The 23,798-nt window shown below is 36.0% G+C and overlaps 1 protein-coding gene across 5 annotated transcripts in view; it reads left to right on the top strand.

Annotated features, from left to right (window-relative positions):
• The window catches only part of Arap2 (ArfGAP with RhoGAP domain, ankyrin repeat and PH domain 2), a 179,444-nt gene extending 160,702 nt beyond the window's left edge, over positions 1-18,742 (top strand). For 2 of the 5 annotated variants that reach the window (XM_010613703.2, XM_010613701.3), the window contains exons 31-32: positions 3,551-3,685; positions 16,787-18,739. In XM_010613703.2, the coding sequence (XP_010612005.1) occupies positions 3,551-3,685; positions 16,787-17,170 (519 nt within the window). In that variant the 3' untranslated portion in view covers positions 17,171-18,739. Of the gene's footprint in view, positions 1-3,550; positions 3,686-16,786 lie in introns of all 5 variants that reach the window. The other 3 variants (XM_010613699.2, XM_010613700.2, XM_010613702.3) reach the window with 2 other exon arrangements.
• Positions 18,743-23,798: the final 5,056 nt, after the last annotated feature.

Raw genomic sequence — 23,798 nt, 5'->3', positions numbered from 1 at the left:
TGAGATAGATATAGATAGATAGATAGATAGATAGACAGACAGACAGACAGACAGACAGATAATCTGCCCCGTGTAGTCCCTGTCTTTTACAAAGTACATACACAGTATTCCTAAAACAAGAGAACAAGAAAATAAGTAGTAAAAGTTCAAATGGACATCAGTATGGTGAAACAATAACTCTGATATGTTAGCAAATAAGAGACTATGACTGTGGTAAGAAGGAACACTAACTAATGAAGTTCTCTGGTGATGAGGACTGCTCAGGTCTGAGTAGGTAGAGTAGAGCTCTGTCCGCAAGAGGTGAATCGTCCAGGTATCCAAGAGGGGTCCTTCTCAGGGGGGAGCCAGCAAGTCCCGGTGTGATGATATCAGTTTATGTCACAAATACCTGAAGGACTGTGTGAGAGGGGTTACAAGAGACGAGGAAAGCAGAGGACAGATCTTGCAGTCCTTGTTTTAGAATTTTAAACAAGAGAAGGATGTAATCTTATTTTAGTTGAAAAATACTTTTTTGAGGCTGCAATGTGGGGGACCAAAGATAAAAGCAGGAAAGAGGCAAAAGAAGGAATCAGTTCAGACTAGAGAGGTAATGGTAGATATGGTAAGACATACTCAGTTTGAGGAATATTTTAAAGGTAGAGCCTGTAAGACTTACGTACTGACTGGCTACAGCAGTTTGAGAGATGGAATAAAAATCAAGGAAGAATCCTAGTTTTTTCACCTAAGAGTTACTAGACATGCAGAAGAAAATTAAGATTTCTCTTTGGGTCACAAATAATTTGAGATCCCTTTTAGATATACAAGTAGATGTGCTGAATAGCAAAGCTCAGAATTTGAGACTGAATTATGTATTTAGGAGGAGTCAGTGTTTGGATTATATTGAAAGCAATAAGACTGGATTGATGAGAGAGAGGGAGGGAGGGGCAGGGAGAGATGGAGGGAGAAAGGAGGAAAGATGGGAAGGTAGGAGATAGGGAAAGCTTTCCGATTCGCTTTGGGATATTTCCAATTTTAAACATCAAGCAGACTAGGAAACGACGAGACGAATATGGGGTAAGGAAGGAGAAGAACCATGTGACGACTCAGTACAGACTATTCTATTACTAATTTGCTGTGAGTATAAGAGTTTATGGCTAGAAAGGAACAAGAGGTGAGGTAGGTTTGGGGTTTTAATGTGAGACTAAGGAGTATATATTTGCATATATGTTGATGGTGACAATCCAGTAATTGGAGAAGTAAGTTGATAGCAGAAGAGAGATTATTACAGCATCAGAGACCTTTAGCAGACTTGCAGCAGTGTGACCAAACTGTGACAAAATAGCTGTCCATTATTGATAAGAATCATTAAACCACAGTGTAGCATATTGGTTTGCAAATTATTGATTACATAGTGTGGCCCATTAGTCAGTTGCAGATATGACTGGCAGAAGGTTACTTGTAATCAGAGAAAATGCTGATTCCAAACAAAGAGAAAAGCTCTCCTGTCACACCTGCTGTGCACGTAATGATAGGCACATTTCATGGTGGGAAAATTATATTCTTATGTGATAAATAATAATTTATTGAATTAAATCAATAAGTTTCTGACTTGTAAGGCAAGGAAGGCTGTTAAAAATGATGAGAAACAATATGCAGATTGAGGATTTAAGTAGTCCTATGGTAGAACTTTAAGGGAATACTGACCGCTCAACTTGAAATTTAAGGTTAAACTTTAAATTAAAAGGAATCAATAAAATAATTTCCCTGTGTTTCTTGACTTAGGGTTTTTCAAAAGAGCAGAGAGAAGACAGAAGTTAAAGATAATTGAGAAGCAGTGCGTTTATTAATTAATCATGAAATCTGAGCCAGGCAAGGAAGGAAAGAAAGAATGAACAAACAACCAACCAGTGGAAAAAAGAATGGTGGCAGTGATAGATTAGCAGTCTCAAGGATTCAAAAGAGTATTTACAGTGAATAAAATTAAATTAATTCAATGATTCGTAAGTGGGAGGCAAAAGTGAAGATTTTGGGTAGAATCATTCATTATATGTTCCTCAGCTGTACGATCCCTGCTCAGACACCTTTTCTCCACACTTCCAAACAACTAGAAGTATTAAATTAGGACATAACACTTAGATCTAGAGCTTTCTGCTTTTCTCAATATATCATATAACATAGGCACTATACATCAGTGATATGAAAATATAAAAAATAATTCAAAGAATTACCTAATTCCATTTAGCCAGTTCTCACTCAGATTTACATGTTGAGAACATCCCAAGTATATCATATTATAATATCAAATTATTTTTGTATTTGAGACTATAATATAAAAATACCATTCTGAAGATTGTAACTTTCTCTCTGGTTGAAAAGTAAGTACATTACTGTTGTACACTTGCTAAATCAAAGTAAATACTTCTCTGCAATTCAACAGTATACATTATTCACAAAGCCTAATAATAAGACTTACATTGTAGGATTGTTGAGGGTTAAATGAAATAACGAGTATATTGCTAAGCTCAAAGCTCGGCAAAATACCCTTCGATATAAATTAGCTATTATTATTTAATATACAGTAAATATTTTTAGAAATGAATTATTTGCTGTAGAAAATACATTAAAATACCAACTTTAAAAAGAACAAGAATTTGTTGATATATCTTAAAAATTAAAGAAAATATAGCATAGAATCAAGCTATGCAATTTACCAAATGGTTTTCATTTCATCAAAACATCTGTAACTTTCTTTTTGCATTTGACTTTCTATATATCTTTCATGGATTGTCTGAAAATCAATTTGCTTTCCCAACTTCTAAAAAATTAATCTACCCTGAAGGGTAGAAAAATTCTTTAAATGTTTTTCTTTTATATGTGTATCTCAAGGATTAATTATTCAAAAGCTTATTATTTTGCCTCTGGACATTTATCCCTCATAGCAAAATTAACTTTTCTCCAGTCATATCTATAATTGTTTATTGGGATAGACTATATAGTCAATAATTTGAGAACAAATGTTCCATACACTCTGTTGTACAGTATAAATGTATGTATTAAAAGGTACCATTTCTTTGGAATTCAATTAGATGAAAAAAGTAACATTTTTCAAAATGTTGTAAAAGAAGGCTCATTTTTCTAATAGCCATGCCTTAGGTGGCTTTGGGATATATAAGATCAAATTATTTTTACATTAAAATCACCTTTGATGGGAGGAAAAAATAAATGTATAGTTATTTTTATTATGAAGCCTAGAAATGTAGACAAATGCATTATTTTTCTTTCACAAAGAGATTCGCCAGTTTCCTCCAATGTTTTCCCCTTTTGGATTGATAAGTAGTACAGCGGTCATGTATTTGAAATTTAGAAATTGAACTGAGACCTCAAAAGCTCAGTTCACATAAGAGTTTTACATCCCCGAGCCCTGTCACTGCTAGAGTCAACATCATAATTACAAATGGCATTCTCATGGAAAGCACATCATTTGATGTAGTAGGTAGAAAGGGAGCCAAGTGACTAGCGTGGTGTACATAATAAAATCACACACTAACAGTGTGAAATTGTGTTTCCACAGCATGAAAATGATATATGGCCACCAGCTGGAAAGGAACGAAAACGTTCAATAACCAAAAATCCCAAAATTGGAGGTTTACCTCTAATTCCAATCCAGCATGAAAAAAATGCAACTCAAGCCCGAAGAAATATTGAGGTAGGTTAGGATTTTGATTTTCTGATATTAAATTAAAGCACTTGTTTTCCTGTGTCTTGCTATGACTATAAATGTCAGTCACTGCCTAGTTACTTTGAAAAATACAGTAATCATAAATATCAAGAAAACATTATGAATAATCTTACATCATTTATTTTAGTGACACTGCCTACCCATTTACATAGATACAGTATCATTTATTTTCTTATCTCAAGAGTAGCCTAATAATTTTAAATATTTGTGTAGAAATTGTGGTGGTACAGTACATCTCAAATTAGTTTTAGAAAGTTATTAAACTACCTCAAAGCGAGTCTGTGGCAGAAAATGTCCGGAGCTAGGATAAGTAGATTTTCTACAGACGTAAGCAATTTCCAGTGGTTTGGGAAATAATGGGGTATTTTGCTTAATTTAAGAAACTTCAAGATGACATTTGAGCATCAATTAGCTTTGCTCTTGAAGGTCATTATTTATTTTCTTTCTCACTGTGGGGTGGGAGCATTTAAGTAATGCCAATCTTGATGTGAAGTATGGTCTCTTCAGGAAAGATCATAGGCTTTACTCCCAAAACTCATTAGCCACTTGGGAACCAGCTCATGTCTCAGTGTCTTAATTGAGTTCCTCAAAGCACAAAGAAAAGCATTTAAAAAGTATTATATCTTCTTTGAGCTTAAATTTGGGATTAAGCTATTTGAATCTTTTGCTTTCCAAGCAGGGGAAAAAAAAAAAAACCTTTAGAAGAATAAAGTCACTTTAATGTAGTAATCAGGTCTTTCAAATGTTTCTCCATGTATGAAAACGTGCCTGAATATTTAATCCCACTGAAAAACTCTGTCTCTAAATACAAAGGTTTCAAAAATAACGGTCTTTAGTTGCCCTACTTGATGTTGCTACACTGGTATAATCAAAGGAGAGTAAGTCTCCCAAGAAATAATGACCTTGTCCCTCTGTCCATTCCACACCTACAGTTTTTGCTTATAAAAACATTCTGCAAAATTATGGTTTCATTAATCTAGAATCTAAAAATTCTTGAGACATTCCACAGAACAAAGGTAGAACCAATAAAGCAAATGTAGAGAATATATATTCTCTCCCATGACCCAGATCTTCAAGCTACTGCCTTAGGATCAACTACAGAGAAAAGCAAATGACAAGTTTTTAGGCTCAAAATTCTTCAACCAGCAGTCCGTGTAGATGATTTATTTTTTAATTTTTTTATTGAGTTTATTGGTACATTTTAGGTATACAGTACAGTTACATTCATTATTAGGATCTTGTACCTTTACATGACAGATCTTGGTTCTCATTTTTTCCCTTTGTCCCTGCCCTCCTTTCACCCCCTCCTCCCCTCACCATTTACAAACACTTTATTTCCATTTTTTCATTTTCTCGTATTTTTTCCCTTATTACCTTTCCCCTACCCTTCCCACTTTCCCTATACCTTTAGCCCTTTTCTTCCCATTTCACAATGTCAGTTATCTCATTAGGAGCTTATGTACTATTACATTTTATTCACACCAGAGAAACTATTCGGTATTTACACGTGTGACTTATTTATTTCACTTAGGAATATATCCTCAATATGTATCCATTTTCCTATGAATGAGTCTAATTTCTCCTTTTTTTTCAGCTTTAATTGAGTTTATTGGTACATTTTAGGGATACAGTACAGTTACATTCATTGTTGGGATCTTGTACCTTTACATGACAGGTCTTGATTCTCATTTTTTCCCCTTACCTCTGCCCTCCCTTCACCCCCTCCTCCCCTCCCCATCTACAAACACTTTATTTCCACCTTTTCATTATCTCACATTTTTTTCTTTTCCCTTTTTACTCTTCCCCTACCCATCCCACCTTCCCTACACCTTTAGCTCCTTTCTTCCCATTTCTAAATGTCAGTAATCTTATTAGAATCGTATGCATTGTTGCAGATTATTTACACCAGGGAAACTATTCGGTATTTACACATGTGTGACTTATTTATTTCACTTAGGAATATATCTTCAATATGTAATTTCTCATTCTTTATGGCTGAGTAGTATTCCATTTTATAGAAAAACCACATCTTTATCCAATCTCCAACTGATGGGCAAATGGGCTGATTCCAAGTTTTAGCTATTACAAAATGTGCCACTATAAACGGGTATGCATATATCACTCTGGTACGATTCTTTTAATTCTTTTGGAGAGAGACCTAGAAGAGGGATGGCTGTGTCAAATGGAACCTCTAGTCCCAGCTCTTTGAGGTATCTCCATATTGATTTCCATAGTGGTTGCACTAATCTGCACTCCCACCAACAATGGAGAAGGGTTCCTTTCTCCCCACAACCCCTCCAACATTTGTTATTGGTTGATTTCTTGATAGTTCTCTCTTTTCTGGGGCTGCCAGTGGGACATTTTGTTTCCTTTCTGTAATAAACTTTCCAATTAACGCCTTTGGCTATAAATTTGTACTGCAGCCTCAGTATTAATTTCCATTATCACTGAAGTAAGGACCATGACAGATAATAAACTTCAATTAACGCCTTTGGCTATAAATTTGTACTGCAGCCTCAGTATTAATTTCCATTATCACTGAAGTAAGGACCATGACAGTCAGTGACATCTTCAGTTTCCTGATCTTGAGCATGTTAAAAAATTTCACTCTAAAATTGTGGATTTGGGATCAAATAATAAACTACTGCATTTTAAAATCATCTACATGGTAAACTGAAGATGTCACTGACTGTCATGGTCCTTACTTCAGTGATAATGGAAATTAATACTGAGGCTGCAGTACAAATTTATAGCCAAAGGCGTTAATTGGAAAGTTTATTACAGAAAGGAAACAAAATGTCCCACTGGCAGCCCCAGAAAAGAGACAGAAAGAGCTCACAAACCTCACACTATTTCTTGTATAGATGGAAAAATGGTCAACAAAGGATATGTTTCATTTTTGTAGGATCCCCCAAAAATGTCATTAATTATTCATTATTTTCCCAAGAAAGGGCATTGGTCTCCGGACAGGGTATTATTTAGCTATTGTGCAGGCATGACTTTGTACATAGCTCAAAATGTGCTTAGAAATGTGTCATGTTCCCCCAGGTGGAGATTTTATTATAGAAATGCATTAAAATGAAAGTATAAAAACCCTTAGTGTCAGTGCTGAGTCCTATTCTTCACCATTTTTACTATTTTACTATTTTTATTTTAATTTTATTTATTTATATTTTATTTTACTATTTTTACTATTTGCACAGTTTCTCATGCATCCTACCCTCTTATCTCAAGGATTGCAGGGCTTGGTCCTATAAGTAACAGCTTGATTTTCTTGTCACTTTTTATCTCCCAGAGATTTAGCTGCTTGCTTACTTTTTCTCAGGCTGTTACTTTAAAGTCTTGCCAGTAGTAACCCTGTGTGTCAAAATTGTTGCTTTGAGAAATTGTTAAAGTCTCTTAAAACAATTCTGTGCAATATTTTGTGTTTTTTTTTTGATCTTTATTAAATTTATTGGTACACATTAGGTATACAGTGTAGTTACATTCATTATTGGGATCTTGTACCTATACATGACTTATCAGGTTCTTATTTTTCCCATTCTCCAGCCCTTCCCTGAGCCCCTCCACCCTTCCCTGTTGACAAAGACATTGTTTCCATGTTTTTCCTTTGCATATATTTTTTCTTTGCCCTTTTTAACTTTCCCCTACCCCTCCCACATCCTGTACTCTTTTAGACTTTTCTTCCTATTATGCAATATCAATTATACATTTTAATCCATATTTGCACTTTTACTTTTTCACACCAGAGACATTATTCGGTATTCATACATGTGTGACTTATTAATTTCACTTCAGAGTATAGCCTCAATGCACCCACGTAGCTATAAATCTCTCTAGTTTCTCATTCTTTATGGCTGGAAAGTATTCCATTTTATTTAAAAAAACACATCTTCTTTATCCAGTATCCAGTTGATGGGCAATTGGGCTGTTTCCAAGTTTTAGCTGTTATAAACTGTGCCGCTATAAATATGGGTAAGCAAATATTGCTGTGGGATGATTCTTTTAATTCTTTTGGAAGATACCCAGCAGAGGAATAGCTGGATCAACTGGGACTTCTAATCCCAGTTCTTTGAGGTATCTCCATATTGACTTCCATACTGGTTGCAGCAGTCTGCACTCCCTCCAACAATGAAGAAGGGTTCCTATCTCCCCACAACCCCACCAGCATTTGGTATTGGTTGATTTCTTGATAGCAGCCATTCTTACTGGGGTGAGATGGAATCTCAGTGTTGTTTTAATCTGCATCTGTCCGATGATCAGTGATGTTGAACATTTTTTCATATGATTATTTGCTGCTTTTTTTTTACTTCTTTGAGAAAGGTCTGTTCATTTTAGATGCCCATTTTTAATCGGGTCTTTATATTGGGGGGGGTCTGATTTTTTTTAGTTCTTTATATATTCTAGATAGTGAACCTTTGAGGAACATCTGGTAAAAATTTTTTCCATAATTATGGGTTGTCTCTTAGCTGTGCTTGTGATTTCTGTGACAGTGCAGAGGCTTTTTAAAAAGATGAGATCCCTATGTTGATTCTTCCTACCCAGGAGCAGGGGATATCTTTCCATTTTTTTATATCCTCTTCAATTTCTTTTTTCAGAGTGCTGTAGTTTTCAGTGTAGAGATCTTTTGCTTCTTTTGTTAGATTGATTCCTAAATACTTCATTTTTTTGGGTGCTTTTGTAACAGGAATTTTTTCCCTTATTTCTCTCTCAGTGAGTCTGTTATGTGTGTATAAGAAGGCTATTGATTTTTGGGTGTTCACCTTGTATCCAGATACTCTACTGAATCTGTCAATTAAGTCTAGAAGTCTTTTGGTGGAGTTTTTTGGGTCTTCAATGTAGAGTATCATATCATCAGCAAATAATGACAGTTTAACTTCTCCTTTGCTATCTGTATTGCTTTAATTTCTTTCTCTGGTCTAATTGCTTTGGCTAAGGTTTCCAGAACTATATTGAAGAGGAGTGGTGATAATGAGCATCCTTGTTCCTGATTTTAACATGAAGATTTTCAGTTTTGGGCCATTTAATATGATGTTGGCTGATGGTTTTTCATAGATAGCCTTTATTAAATTGAGGTATAGACCATCTATTCCAATTTTTTGAAGGGGTTTTTATCATGAATGGGTGTTAAATTTTATCAAATGCTTTTTCTGCATTTATTGAGAGGATCATATAGTTTTTGTCCTTGACTTTGTTAATATAATGTATTACATTTATTGACTTTCGTATATTGAACCACCCTTGCATCTCTGAAATAAATCTGACTTGGTCAGGATGGATGATCTTCTTGATAATCCTCTGTATTCTGTTTGCTAGTATCTTATTAAGGATTTTTGCATCTATATTCATTAAGGAGATTGGTCTGTAGTTCTCCTTTTTAGTTGCATCTTTCCCTGGTTTGGGAATCAAAGTGATACTTGCTTCCAGGAATGAATTTGGAAGTATAGCTTCCCTTTCAATTTAATTGAAAAGTTTGAGGCGTAGTGACAGTAGTTCTTCTCTAAATGTCTTGTAAAATTCAGCAGTGAATCCATCAGGGCCTGGGCTTTTCTTTGTTGGTAAGTTTTTAATTATATTTTCAATTTCACTGACTGTAATTGGGGTGTTTAAAATATTTTTATCTTATTTGTTCAAATTTGGTAATTCGTAAGTATCTAGAAATCTGTCCATTTCTTCTGTTTTCCGTTTTATTGGAGTACAGGTTCTCAAAGTAGCTATTCATGATCTTCTGGATTTCTTTTGGATCTGTTGTGACTTCGCCTTTTTCATTCCTGATTGCATGGATCTGAGCCTTTTCTTTCCTTTTTTTTTGATAAGATTAGCTAAGGGTTTGTCGATTTTATTTATTCTTTCAAAAAACCAGCTCTTTGTTTCATTCATTTTTTGTATCGTTTTCTTAGTTTCAATTGCATTGATTTCTCCTTGGATCTTTATAATTTCCTCTCTTGTTCGAGCTTTGGGTTTTTCCTGCTCTTGTTTTTCTAGGAGTCTAATTTTCATCATTAAGTTGTTTATTTGAGCCCTCTCTGTTTTCCTACTGTGGGCATTCTATCTTATGAATTTTCCTTGTAGAACTGCTTTTATTGTGTCCCATACATTCCTGTCTGTTGTATTGGCATTTTCATTTATTTGTAAAAACTGTCTAATTTCTTCTTTAATTTTCTCTGTAATCCATTGATTGTTTAGGAGAGTGTTGTTCAGTTTCCATGTGCTTGTGCTTCTATATACATTCAATGCAATGCCAATTGAAATTCCAACACTATATTTCACAGAACTAGAAAAAAGAATCCAAAAATTCATTTGGAACCATAAGGGACCTAGAATAGCAAAAGCCATTTTAGGCAACAGACACATGGCAGCGGGTATAACAATTCCCAATTTGAAACTATACTACAGAGCCACTGTGATAAAAACAGCATGGTACTGGCAAAGAAACAGGCGTGAGGATCAGTGGAACAGACTGGAAGACACAAAAACAAACCCAGATGTACTCAGCTATCTCATCTTTGACAAAGTTACTGACCATCCTCAGTGGAGGAAAGATAGCCTCTTTAATAAATGATGTTGGAAAAACTGGGTGTCAACCTGCCACAGATTAAAATTAGACCCTTATCTCTCACCATGCACTAAATTGAAATCCAAATGGATTAAAGATCTAAATATTAAAACAGAAACATTAAACTTGCTGAAGGTAAGTCAGGCAGAACTCTGGAAGACAATGGGATAGGAAAAGACTTTATGAACGAATCCTCAGTAGCATGGGAACTAGCAGATAGAATCAACAACTTGTATCTCATCTTATTAAAAAGCTTCTGTACTTCAAAAGAAACCATCAGCATAATTAAGAGACAAACTACAATGTGGGAAAAAATTTTTACTCTTCCTCAGACAAAGGACTATTATCAAGAATGTATAAAGAACTCAAAACAATCAGTCCCCCCAAATATATAGACCCAATTCAAAAATGGGTATCCAGAATGAACAGACATTTCTCAGACAAAGAAGTAAAAGCAGCAAGTAAGTATATGAAAAAATGTTCCACATCACTGATCATTTGAGAGACGTAGATGAAAACAACACTGAGATTCCACCTCACCCCACAAAGATTGGCTGCTATCAAGAAATCACACAATTACAAATGTTGGTGGGGTTGTGGGGATAAAGGAACCCTTCTCCATTGTTGGTGGGATTGCAGACTAGTGCAACCACTATGGAAATCAATATGGAGATACCTCCAAGAGCTTGGACTGGAGGTTCCATTTGACCCAGCCATCCCTCTGCTGGGTATCTTTCCAAAAGAGCTAAAAGAATCATATCTCAGAGAAGTATGCGTACCCATGTTTATAGTGGCACAGTTTGTAATAACTAAAACTTGGAAACAGCCCATTTGCCCATCAGTTGGAAACTGGATAAAGATGTGGTTTTTCTATAAAATGAAATATTACTCAGCATAAAGAACGAGAAAATAGATTCATTCGTAGGAAAATGGATACATATTGAAGATATACTCCTAAGTGAAATAAATAAGTCACACATGTGTAATTACCGAATAGTTTCTCTGGTGTGAATAATCTGCAATAATACAGAAGATCCTAATAAGAATACTGACATTTAGAAATGGGAAGAAAGGAGCTAAAGGTGTAGGGAAGGTGGGATGGGTAGGGGAAGGGTAATAAGGGAAAAGAAAAAAAATGTGAGATAATGAAAAGATGGAAATAAAGTGTTTGTAGATGGGGAGGGGACGAGGGGGTGAAGGGAGGGCAAGGACAAAGGGAAAAAAATGAGAACTAAGACTTGTCATGTAGTGGTGCAAGATCCCAACAATGAATGTAACTGTACTGTATCCCTAAAATGTACCAATAAACTCAATTAAAGCTGAAAAAAAATATGAGATCCCATTTGTTGACTCTTTGTGCTACTTCCCATGCTACTGAGGATTTGTTTATAAAGTCTTTTCCTATGCTGATATCTTTGAGAGCTCTACCTTACATCTTCCAGTAAGTTTCGTGTTTCTAAGATTTATATCTTTAATCCACTTGGATTTTAATTTAGTGCATGGTGAAAGTTACAGGTCTAGTTTTAATCTTTAACAAGTTGAAATCCAGTTTTTCCAACACCATTTTTAAAAGAGGCTATTTTTCCTCCAGAGAGTTTGTTTGGCTTAGTCAAAGATGAGGTAGTTGAGTATGTCAGGAGTTGTTTCTTCATCTTCTAATCTATTCCACTGGTCTTTGGGTCTGTTGTTTGCCAGTATCATGCTGTTTTTAATTGCTGGAAAATGTATGAGTTAAAATAATCTAAGCTTCTTTTGTAAATTTGATAAATATGATTTAGTGATTTTACAAATATGTTTCTTCAGTAGTGGAAAAACATTTGAAAAGGCATTGAAACAAAATTAATACAAAATTCTTCATGTGAAACATTAAGATGTATACTATAGAGTTAGATTTATGTAAATATATTAGAAAATATACTTATAAAACGACTGCCCAATTTTGAACTTACATTTTTTTGTTTTGTTTTGTTTTGTTTTGTTTGTTTGTTTGTTTTTTGATACTGGGGATCAAATGTGGGATCTTGTGCTTGCAAGGCAGGTGTAGAACCACTAAGCTAAATCACTGGCCCTGAGCCTATGTTTTAAAAATGGAAATTAACTTAAAATTACTAAGTGGAATGCATTCATAAGAAAAAAAACATTAATATTGAGGTATATGTGTAGGAAGAATTTTTCAGGCAAGTTCTTGGCAGATTGGGAAATTTGTTAATTTAGCCTGGTTTTCATGAGGTTCTTTTGAAAGTTGTGTAAAAGTACCTCTCAAAAAGCTTCCTGGAGAAAGCACCTTAGAAAATGAATTAAGTAAATTTGGAAGCTAGCTGAATAAACCAAGAAAAGTAAATTGTTGGCAGAAGAAATTACACAAGAGACAGAATGAGGAAGAATGCATAAGCTAGATAACCACCTGTCAGTGCTCCTGTTTTGTAAAACTCTTAAAACCTGCCTTAACTTTGTGACCACAGCTTATTTATCTGTAAATACGTGGAACTAGTAAAGGCCTCTGCCCTATAGGGTGGTTGTGATGATTACATAATTAAATTTGATAATATATTGTAATAACACCTGACATACAATATAGTTAACATATATTGGGACAAAATAATAAACTTGGGAGACAATTCCATTAAAATTGCCATTCAAAGCTGAGTGTGGTGATACCCACCTACAATCTCAACTCCTAGGGAGACCAAGACAAGAAGATCATTTCAGTCCAGAACTCAGGGGCCACACTGGACAACACAGCGAGATTCTCTCTCAAAAGAAAAGGGAGGGAAGCCATTGCTTTCTTTCTTTTTTTTTTTGGTACCAGGGATCGAACTCGGGTCCTTATGCTTGTGAGGCAGGCGGCAGAACCACTGAGCTAAATCCCCTGTCCCGCCATTGCTTTTTTAAATGACTTCTGTAAAATAATGAACAAAGAAGAATGGTACAGTTGAACAGAACATAATAATAGTGACCCATCTGCTTGTTCCTTACTATCCTGGAGCAGTTTGATGTACTAGAAAGAAGCACATCCATTTCAGAAAACCAACCTGAGCTCCCTGTGTGTATCTCTCTAGCTCTTTGTCTTAAAACAAGGAACACGTTTTATTATCTCTCAGTTTTTGTGGTCAGGAATTCAGCCAGGGCATAGCAGGGATAGTTCCTTTTTGCTGTGTAGCTGGAAAGCTCAGTAGTTCAGTAGTTATTTGAGGACTTCACTGGGTCTGAGGATTTGCTTTAGAGGTGGCCCACTCACATGGCTGGCAAGTTTCTGGTGGCTGTAAATAGATTTATACTCACATACATTTACCTGGAAAGACATATAAGAAATTGCTAAGAGTTATCCTTTGGGTATTACAGCCATGTTCCTTTTCACTGGGCCAATTTTTGCTATTATAATGTTTCTGTGTTACTTTTACAGTGGAGGAGAAGTGTATTAATAAGAGGTTTGGCTGGACTCAGTGCCAAAGGTGATGAGTACCATGAATATTTTATGACCTCAAAACTGTTTGGTTTGATTATCACAATGTTGATCAGAATTTGAATTTGTCAATTATTTGAAAATCTGGACAGTTCACCTGAAAGCCTGAATTTTCTTTTGGAAATCCACAGCCTCTGTGGCTGTAGGTGGTATATAATTTGGTGCGCACTTGCTGTTCCTCTTCCAGGAAGCCCTCCACCTTTGTAGCCTCACTCCTGTAGGACCCCTGCAACGGCTGAAGTGTATAGCGCAGCCAGAACAAAGGATAAGGACCTGATCTGATTTTGATTACGGTGACTTGAAAGCAAGAATGCAGATCCAGTTTGCCACCTGTGACACTGGCCATAGAAAGGACTTCTGCCCTGTGCAGATTGTGTGATGGCATCTTATGCTACAATCTCTAACACAGTTGTTATCACATCACAATATTTTCATATCTGTTAGTAAACAGCACTGCTCTGAAACCCTTTTAAAAAACAAACAACAGTTTTGGCTGCCTGGCCCTTCCTGTGAGAGCCCTGCAAACCTCACAGTCCTTGAAGCAGGCTTGCCTACATCCCAGAGGCTGACCATCGTGGGTCTAACTTAGAGGAGCTGGAGCCCAGACCTCGGCACCAGGGAATAATCTGTAATACAGGCCAACCCGGAACATGACCCCATTTGCCCTGCCTGCTGCTTCCTGCAGGTGGCTACTCAAGAAAAGCCATTGCAGCCCAAGGGGGTGGCCTCTTAGGAACAGGGCCACTACAAAGGGGTCACTCCAGAGACTGCAGCATCTTCAACAGGATATGCTACAGCAAGGGTCCCATTGCCCAGCCTCGGGCCTCACCTTGTTGTCTTTACATAGGTGCCTGGTCTCCTGGGCTTCCCTCTTCTACAGTCCAGGCCAGTGGTCTCTAAGCAGTGCTTACTTCTCTAGGCATATTGCAACAGTGTCTCCATAGGGCTCTCTCCATCCTGTTACCTCCTCCATGCCAGTCAGGCAGCTTGCTCAGGAGGTACTTCAGGTGCTGGTCTCAGCTCTGCAGGGCTGTGGACTTCTCTAGGGACATCTTCTTGCTTTCACACCTTCAGACTTTCCCTCTGGCAGCAAGAGAGGAAGGTAGCAGGTACCTGGAAGGCCCAGGAGTAGGAAGCCATTTGGAGAATTAACACAGATATGCTTGGCCAACCGGGGACGCTGGCCCACCCTCAGGCTCTCTTCCTTCCTCCTGTGAGGATCTGTACACAGCCCTGGATGCAATGCCCAGCACACCCTGCACTACCTACTGCCAGAAGGCCACTGGGAGGTAGGATGCTGCATGCCCTGTGCTGCTCAAGGACAGAAGGCCAGAGGTGGAGCTGGAAGCAGGAGTGGGAAAGGCACACAACCGCCACAGTGCCCCGTGGCTTCCCATTTCACACACTCTTAGGTCATTGATGGCAAATTATTTCTTTGAGTATTTCTAGCCTCACTTCAAAGTTTTTCTTATGTGGCCTCAGACAGATTATTCCTTGAGTTTGTGTTTCTGCACCATAAAATACAACTACACTGTGAATGATCATGGAAAAGTTGAGGTGTTGTTAGAATTAAATTTAGTTAGACGTGATTGTATGTTTTACACCATGGAGATTACCACCTAATAAGTGAGTTCATAGTAGAAGTACTTTAAAGAATTCCTGAGGTTGTGTTGTGTGTGTGTGTGTGTGTGTGTGTGTGTGTGTGTGTGTGTGTGTTTAATGGGAACCATGTAAGAGCCCAGACTAAGGCCTTGTGAGTGATTTGCTCTGATGATCCATTCACTGCCCATTGATTCAGCTCTGCAGAAAGAGCTGCACTCTGCAGCTGGGAGCAATAGGCACCATTTCTCTGCTACAACGCAGACTCAAATTGCCTGGAGCAAGCCACCTCGTGCTCATCTGCTTTTACACTTTATCTATCTTGCTTTTTAAATTAATACCTTGTCATTTGAGGACAGTAGTTTTCTTTCCTCCCCTGCCAGCCTCTCCAGCTCACTATATTATTCATGTAAAGCACTGCAGGTTTTCTATATTTACCTTCTGCCCACTCCATACTCTGACTTTTCACAGATCACTTTTACCATTCCTCGCCTTCACACAAGCTTATAAATCTAAGCTAATATTGAACCTTACAGTGTACTTAAAATTTCAGCACTATATACATTAATATTTGGCTCCTAAATTCTGCATCTAAGTCTTTCAGCTGAAAAGTTGTGAAAACTTACTGTGATATATAAAGCCATATTTTATACTTGAATGAGTCATGATTCCTGAGAAGCCAAGGAAAGTCTGTACCCTAGATATTTCCCAGCCAGTTTGTCCTGCATACTACTTTTAAAAGTCTACTTTACTCAGTTGTAGGTGTTGTGTTGCAGTGCACTTCTAGTACTTGTAGGTCCTGATAGTTACAATTGTGAATTCTAATCCACTAATACAAAAGCAGTTATTAGCGTATTTTCGTGTTTTTAAAAATATCCCCAGGGAATCCCAATAGGCATTATGCAGGAGAAAGATTTCACTAGCCAGAAATATTGGGATAATAAAACAGAAACAACAGAGTTAAGTAGTTTCTCTCCCTTAATAATTCTCAGCATCTTTATTTTATATTATGGATCTCGAAGAAAGTTATGACACAGAGCACTTTCCTGGTTCACATGGCCAAGGAGAGTATTTTTTTCCTCATTGCTGAGTGTGCAACACTTTTGGAACTAAGCGTGCATGCATTTATGGCACAAAAGTAGAAATTAGTTGGAAGAGTTTAGAAATGAGAATCAGTCTGAATAACCTGAAAAATATCTTTGATTGCTGTGCTAAATGCATGTTAAAATGAATTTTTGTTATCTGCATTTCATTTGATAATGCAGCTCTAAGACTAATATATAAATTCAGATGCACCACTTACATCAACGTAAAATTAGAACCTACATTATAGAAATAAATTCTTGTATAGGAAGCGTCAACTGTTATATGGAATATGTTTTGTGAATATCATTTTTGCCAAATCTTGCTTTCCTGTGAGATGTTTTATTTTATTTTATCTTATTTTTAGAGTGCAAGAGCAGAGCTTGAAAGGCTGCGGCTCAGTGAAAAGCATGAGAGAGAGTCCATGGAACCTAGCTTAAAGGACAGAGCCTCCATCGTGGCTCAGTGCCTTGAGCACAAAGAGGATAAACTTCGAAATCGGACCAGAAAACACCGGAGTTTCATCTGTCTAGAGGACACAGAGGCCGAGGTCCAGCAGGGGCAGCAGAAAGGCCATAAGGACCTAAAGACATCGAAGAAGACTGAGGACAGAAATAACAAAACTACTTTGGACTCAGATCATAAATTGCCATCAAAGGTAATTGAAGAACTTAGTGTGGTTCTACAGCGGTCAAGAACCCTGCCTAAAGAGTTACAGGGTGAACAGATTTTGCAGAAAGAAGTAAAATGAATTGATCCACAGATTATTTTTTTAAATATTGTATACAATGTGTGTAAAGTAGAAACCAGACTATAAAATAATTCATGAGTTTATAAGCAAACATGGTCTATATTTAAGAAATATGTCTGTCTAAGCTTAAACATTTAAAGAGCATTTTAAAATATGTATATATGTGAGTAATTGTAAGATTAACTTTGTTTTGCTTTGAACAAAACTTGTAAAGTTCAATTGTATTAACTTCATGTAAGAAAGCACTGAGTTACTCTTAAGTGGTCAACCCTTTTAAAATAGTGGTCTGCTAAGTGGGTAACTTATGAGCAGAAATCTCAGACTGTACTGTATTGTATAAAATGTTGTGTTTAAATAAAGCCTATGAAACTATCTGTAACATATTTTGCACTTTGAGAAAACCTGTATATTAAGTTACCATGTTTTTAGGTTTACATAGGGTCCACATTAGGGAAAAGAAAGGGAATGAGTAGAAAAGGGGGAAATTTTATTTTAGTGGCTAACAAATAACATTGGGTTTTTTAAAAAGAGGAAAGTTAACATATACCCTGCCATCCAAGGAGGTGACCTAAGATTCCTTCTAGTTCACTAGGACCAGAATTCATTAAGGAAAAACTGCTTGTTAAGAAAAAAGCCCAGGGTTTAAAGATATCCCCAGAATATCATTTGCCTGCATTCAGGCAGCCAAACTGAATAGTGGCACTGGCTGTTCTTATTTATGGCATTGGTGAACAAGCCACAGTGTACACTCACTGCACTCCAGTCCACGCCAGGGCAGTGCTAAGAGGAAACTTACACTGCACTGGAGAGGCTTTACGCACGGGCCTGGCACAGATGTCATTTGCACTGTTGCTGTATGTATGCAAGCAAGGTTTTGGAGTTCCCAACTATATTATTGGTACGAACAAAATGCATCATCACAGTATCTTTTTGCTGCTGTTGTTCTGACATTGAATTTTCATACACGAGAATGCAATATCTTTCTCTGCACTGTCAGAAATAACTGGACGTGCTGAACATAGGGCCATATGAAGGTAGGGGGATTCTTTAAGTCTGCTACACATTTTCTGACCAGCAAATCACATTCCATTTAGTTTTTTTGGGTTTTTGTTGTTGTTGTTGTTGTTTGTTTTGTTTTAATAAAGCATTGGTATTCTGCCTGTAACTATGAAAATAACAAAGCCGTCTATTTTTGTTTCCACATAAAAAGTCACCTACAAAATTGGAAATCTGAGACAGACAATAATATTTTATAGCTTATGTTATAGGTGGCACTTTTCAAGTTTCTTTCAGGTTGTATTAGGCTTGATGACCTTTAATATTAAAAATCATTTTATGTAGCTAAACTTTATTTCTTACATTTTTTTCCTATTTGTTAGGTGTTTTTCTTGTCAGATTTTGTCTATGTACAAAAGCCCATACTTTAGTCACTGTGTGTATTAAATTCTGTGACTTTTTTTACTATAAAATTATAATAACATTTACTAGGAATAAAATAGTTTACCATGAGTAGGTAGCATTTATTCTTTAAATCCAAATAATTTGGAATTAAATAAATAAAACTGCAGGGCAGTTATGATAAGTTACATTGTTGGTGAAACTTCCTTTAAAGCAAGAAATCATGTTATTTAGGAAGACAAATTAATTTTAAACTATTATTTCTAATAAATAATGATATTTATATTTTATGAAAGAAAAAGACCTTAATATGTTTGGTGATATTTGAACAATATGAAAATGTCTGAAGTTTTTAACCTGCCTTTTACCTTAATTTTTATTGAAACTTGAGCTTAAAATCTAATAGCTTCTGTTTTTCTTCCTTTGATGAACAGTTGTCTCCATTTTTCAAGTATAAGGGCTAACAATGACATCTCGTGTATTCTGAGTGAAAAATCAAAATTGTTTTACAAGTTCATTTGAATATGACTGTTGCCTGTCTTCATTGTTTTCAGAAGTTAAAGGTTATTGTGAAATAAACTCATCCATTTTTTCTTTCATTAAAATTTGAATTTAATGTATACATCACACGATCATTTTTGCAAACAGTATGTATATTGTTTTAGAGGATGAATATGTTCAGATATGACAAATAGACTGAAGGCATTCTAACTTTCATTTCTGGATACTGAAAGTTATTTAAAAATCATTGCTAATAATTACTTGATTTTTAAAAAAATAATTACTTGATGGATTATCAAAATGACACCAAGAAGTCAAAATTAAGCAAAAATAATTAGAAGAAAAATATAATTTGTGCATATAACTATATTAGCTGGTGATTATTTTTCCTATGACAATTTTAAATAATAAAATACATTGCGGTAGGAAGTATTTTTGCAGATGTATCAGATTTGTTTGGACATGTATTTGTATGTTTTTTCAGACTTCATCACTCAAAGGAGATGATGAAAACTTGTACCATCATATAAATTTGCACCATGACTTGTGTATTATCATTCATTCATAATGAACTTTACTTAACAGAAGACAGAATTAGGTTTAAATTGTGAACATTTTTCTGACACATGACACATGTATAGTTATCACTTAACTCTTATCAGGAAACGGCACAGAAATGAATCTTACAGATTACTAAGGTTCTTTTTTTTAAGGTGTAAGTTCTTTTATTTCAGTAATTTTTGTTGAAAGTGATTAAATTATATATCCGTATTTTCTCTGATATGGCTAGGATTTGTTGAGTGTAAAGTTTTTAATAATCTATATAGTACTGAAGAATTATTTGATTAAAGTTCAGACCCCAAATAACCTCATTTAAGGAGGAGATATAACTGCCTTGTAGTTAGTACTTTTTGTGATGAGTAACTTACCTATGTAAAAATTATACACACACTGACACGCAGTATATGAGGTAAATGTATAAATTTTAACATTGTGAGTATTCATTAAACTTATTAGTGTATATAGTTTTCTGTAGCTCTCATTGTATCTAAGTTGATACTGATTTTCAAACTGCTTCTAGCAGTGTTGCTTTTCTTCTTAAAATATTTGAAAGCAACAAAAGAGTACTACAGGTTGTTTCAATCATCTTCCCCCACAATTCATATGTTGAAGCTCTAGCCCCAGGCACTCCAGAATGTGACTATATTTGGCAGTATATCCTTTAAGGAAGTCATTGGCTAAAGGGAAGCGATTATGGTGGGCTGTAATCTATTCTGATTGATGTCATAAGAAGAGGACATTAGGACATACAAAAGGATACCAAGAATGCATCTCAAAAGATAAAGGATCATTATAAGACACAAAGAGAAGGTAGCCATCTACAGGCTAAGTAGAGACCTTAAAAATAACCAGTCCTTCTGACACCTTTATTTTGGATTTCCAGCCTCTAGAAGTGTAATAAAATAAATCTCTGTTTAAGTCACCCAGTCTGTGCTATTTTGTTATTGCTATCTTAGTAAATTAATGCATCAGTTTTTGTGTTCATCAGTTAATATTGATAGGAGCAGAAGATCCTCTGGTACTAGCAAGTGTTAGTCCTTGCACTTTTGTTGCCCCAAATCTCAGAACACTTATACCTTTGTATGTTCAATGACAGCATAATGTTGAAAGAAAGATGAGAGACACATGATGAGATGTGTGTAGAAGTCATCTTAGTAACTCATACACTGAAATAACACAGTCTAACCCAAAATTGTGGCTCAGTAAAATCACAATTGGGAGCTGCTTTTTAAAATTCAAGTTCTCTGATATCAAGAACTACTGTTGCAACATAGTAAGGATGTTTGATCCTATCCAACACTTAACAGAGAAAATTATTAATCCTTCCAAGACTAAGAGACTACATCCAGTTAAACGACAGGCTGGATTCCAGGAAGATGGTGGAGCAGTAAGCAGCAACAAATCAACCTCTCCCAGATTCGGAATCCAGACACAACAAATTATGGAAGAAAAGGAGGAAGGTGGATCCCCAGGACACAAGGTTCGGAAGGGAAATCCAGGGTCAGGGAGCCATGGTAAGGACAACAAAAGACACCAGAGTGTTGTAGGTTGAACAACCCAGGATCCAGGAGGCCAGGATCATCCTGAACTTCTGTGGAGTTAAAGGCACTAGAATCAGCCCCAAGTCCTAATCCTACAGCGGACTTGGTGAGATTATCCAGCATGCCCTAATCCGACTGGAGGTTTACAGTGATCATCCAGCACAGATCAGGGCTTTGTCTGCTTCCTTTGTCTAACAGTAACAGCAAAGACACACCCTGAATTAAACACTACCACAAAACTAGGCTTGAAATCACAAACATTTTGCTTTGCTTTTTTTGTTTTCCCTTCTTTTTGTTTTTTTCATGAGTGTGAACATTGTTGTTAGTTTTTTAGTTTTGTTTTGTTCTTTTTTTCCTTCTTTTCTCCTATTTTCTTCACCAGTTTCCTGAAGTTTAGGTAATCTTCCGTTGTCCTTCAGCCTTGCTTGCAACCTCTTTTTCTTCTTTAATTTTTCTATTTTTCCTCTTACCTTTTTTAAATTTTCTCCCCTGAGGCTAAAATCGCTCTTTTGAGGGGATATTTACTGTATATAAATTTCTGATTTCTTAGATTTTGTTATAGAACTACAAATCATGTAACTATGGTTAAAAGTGGCAAATTAACAGTTACCACAGTATGTCATTTTCTAAACAGACCAGCATCCTAGATGAGAGAGAAATTTACAACACAGCTGAGCCAAGCCGTGATTCTGTAGTCTGAAGATTATCTCAGCAACAGCACCTACCAGGTAAAAGTGATGTTTCTGATCTCCTCTTCCATTTGTTGTGCAGTTTCCATCATTTATCTTGTATGTTGAACGACAGCGTAATGTTGAACTAAGGAGACTCAGGATGAGATCTGTTACTTGTTCACAGCAAGACTCTTTGTAAAATTTAACTAATTTGCTGTCTTCTCTTTTTTGCCTCCTATTATCTCTTTGAACCATCTTCATCCAGTCTTTTATTTCCCATTACTTTGTTCCTGGCAAGGCCAGAATAGCCTCATTATCAGCTCTAATGGATAGCATTCAGTTATTGTACTTGGCCAGTTACCATCTTTTGCATTTCATAGAGTTAATCACCTCTTTTGTAATTCATTCTAGTGCTAGTCTCCAGGACAGCATCGTTTTGTGAATTCTTCCTTGGTCACTCACCTCAGGTCATTCACTGGAAATCTTGTCTCCTAGAGGAACTCATTTGATCTCATAACTAAATACAGTACATTTTCTGTACTACATGTTTAATCTCAATCTCAACACACCATGTCACTGACAAAATGCCTGAAATAACATAAAAGGAGAGAAAATTTATATTTGCTTATGGATTTTGGACCTGTGGCAAGGCAGAATATTATGGTAGGAGAATGTAACAGAGCACATTGTTTCACCTCACTGTGGCCAGAAAGTCAGAGGAAGAAGCCACGGTCCCAATATCCCCTTCAAGGGCACAACCCCAATGGCATAACTTCTGTCTAATAGGGTGACTTTCTCAAGAGTCCACCTTTCAGTGGCAACATGGACTGGTAACCAAGTGCATCAACACATAAACCTTAAGGGGACATTGAAGATTTAACATAGCACTGCTGCTGATGAGGTTGTAATTAATATTTACATGAATATGTCACTAGCATCTCAAGTTTATCATATATAAAGCTTTTTATCTGCTACTTGGCCTTTCTGTTTTCTTGCTTTTCTGTTCCTTTCCATTTCAAGAACTTAGGGACAGGGAAGTTAGGCAGCATTGTTCAGTAAATGAGCATAGCTGGCATTGAATCTATACAGTTAGATCAACAGTGGACTTGAAAATTTTCTAAGGTCCAAGCAGTAACAGGGAAAGAATGAATTTAATTATGTGTATTGGGAAAAAGCAATGACACATTTTAACATCTAGGGTACCTGCTAAAAGAAAAATAAAATAACATAACTCTCTTGGTTATGGAGAGAAAAATGGGAAAATTAAAATATGACTAGTTAGGTCGAAGAAGAGAAACAGGAATATAAAACATTAAGAAGAAAATGATGGTAAGATGATTGATATGACCAAATATATCAATACTTACATCAAATGCAAAATAAACATTTCAATTTAAAACAACAAAATATAATTTGCTTCTCAGAGACATATGTAGAAAGTTAGGTGCTGAAAGTAAGGGCTTGAAGAAAACTTATGCACACCGTATAGACATGAATCCAAGGAAAATTGGTGTCCCAAACCTGATACAAAGTTGTCTGCAAGGCAAGATAAAAGAAGACATTTATAAAAGAGAGTTCATTCTGCCATTGACATATAAATGAATAAGCTCTTTATAGCCCCAGTACAATTGTAAGATCCAAGGTTCACACTCATGCTTTGAGATGCTACAGACAGAAGTGCTTACTGTATACAGATCAAACTCTGCAAATATTTCTTGATTCTAGTTCAAGTGCAGAGACCACAGTACACTTCTCTTTACCTGACTGCCCTGGTAAACTTATTGTGAGTATATACAGAACTTACTCAAAGGAATCAACATTCTCAAGTAAGTTTGTATTAATTTTGTTTCTTAATCATTTTCTGGCCATAATCACCTAATAAAAACAAGTGTCCTTTAATGAAATATATTTTTTCTTTGGTAGATGAATTTAGCTTTTGGTCCCAAAGAATGTGTC

This window comes from Fukomys damarensis, unplaced genomic scaffold (genome assembly GCF_012274545.1).
Source record: "Fukomys damarensis isolate Sample0158 unplaced genomic scaffold, DMR_v1.0_HiC HiC_scaffold_35, whole genome shotgun sequence".
Classification (NCBI taxonomy): Eukaryota; Metazoa; Chordata; class Mammalia; order Rodentia; family Bathyergidae; genus Fukomys; species Fukomys damarensis.
Note: the sequence above shows the minus strand (reverse complement) of the source record. Positions and strands in the feature narration are given on the sequence as shown.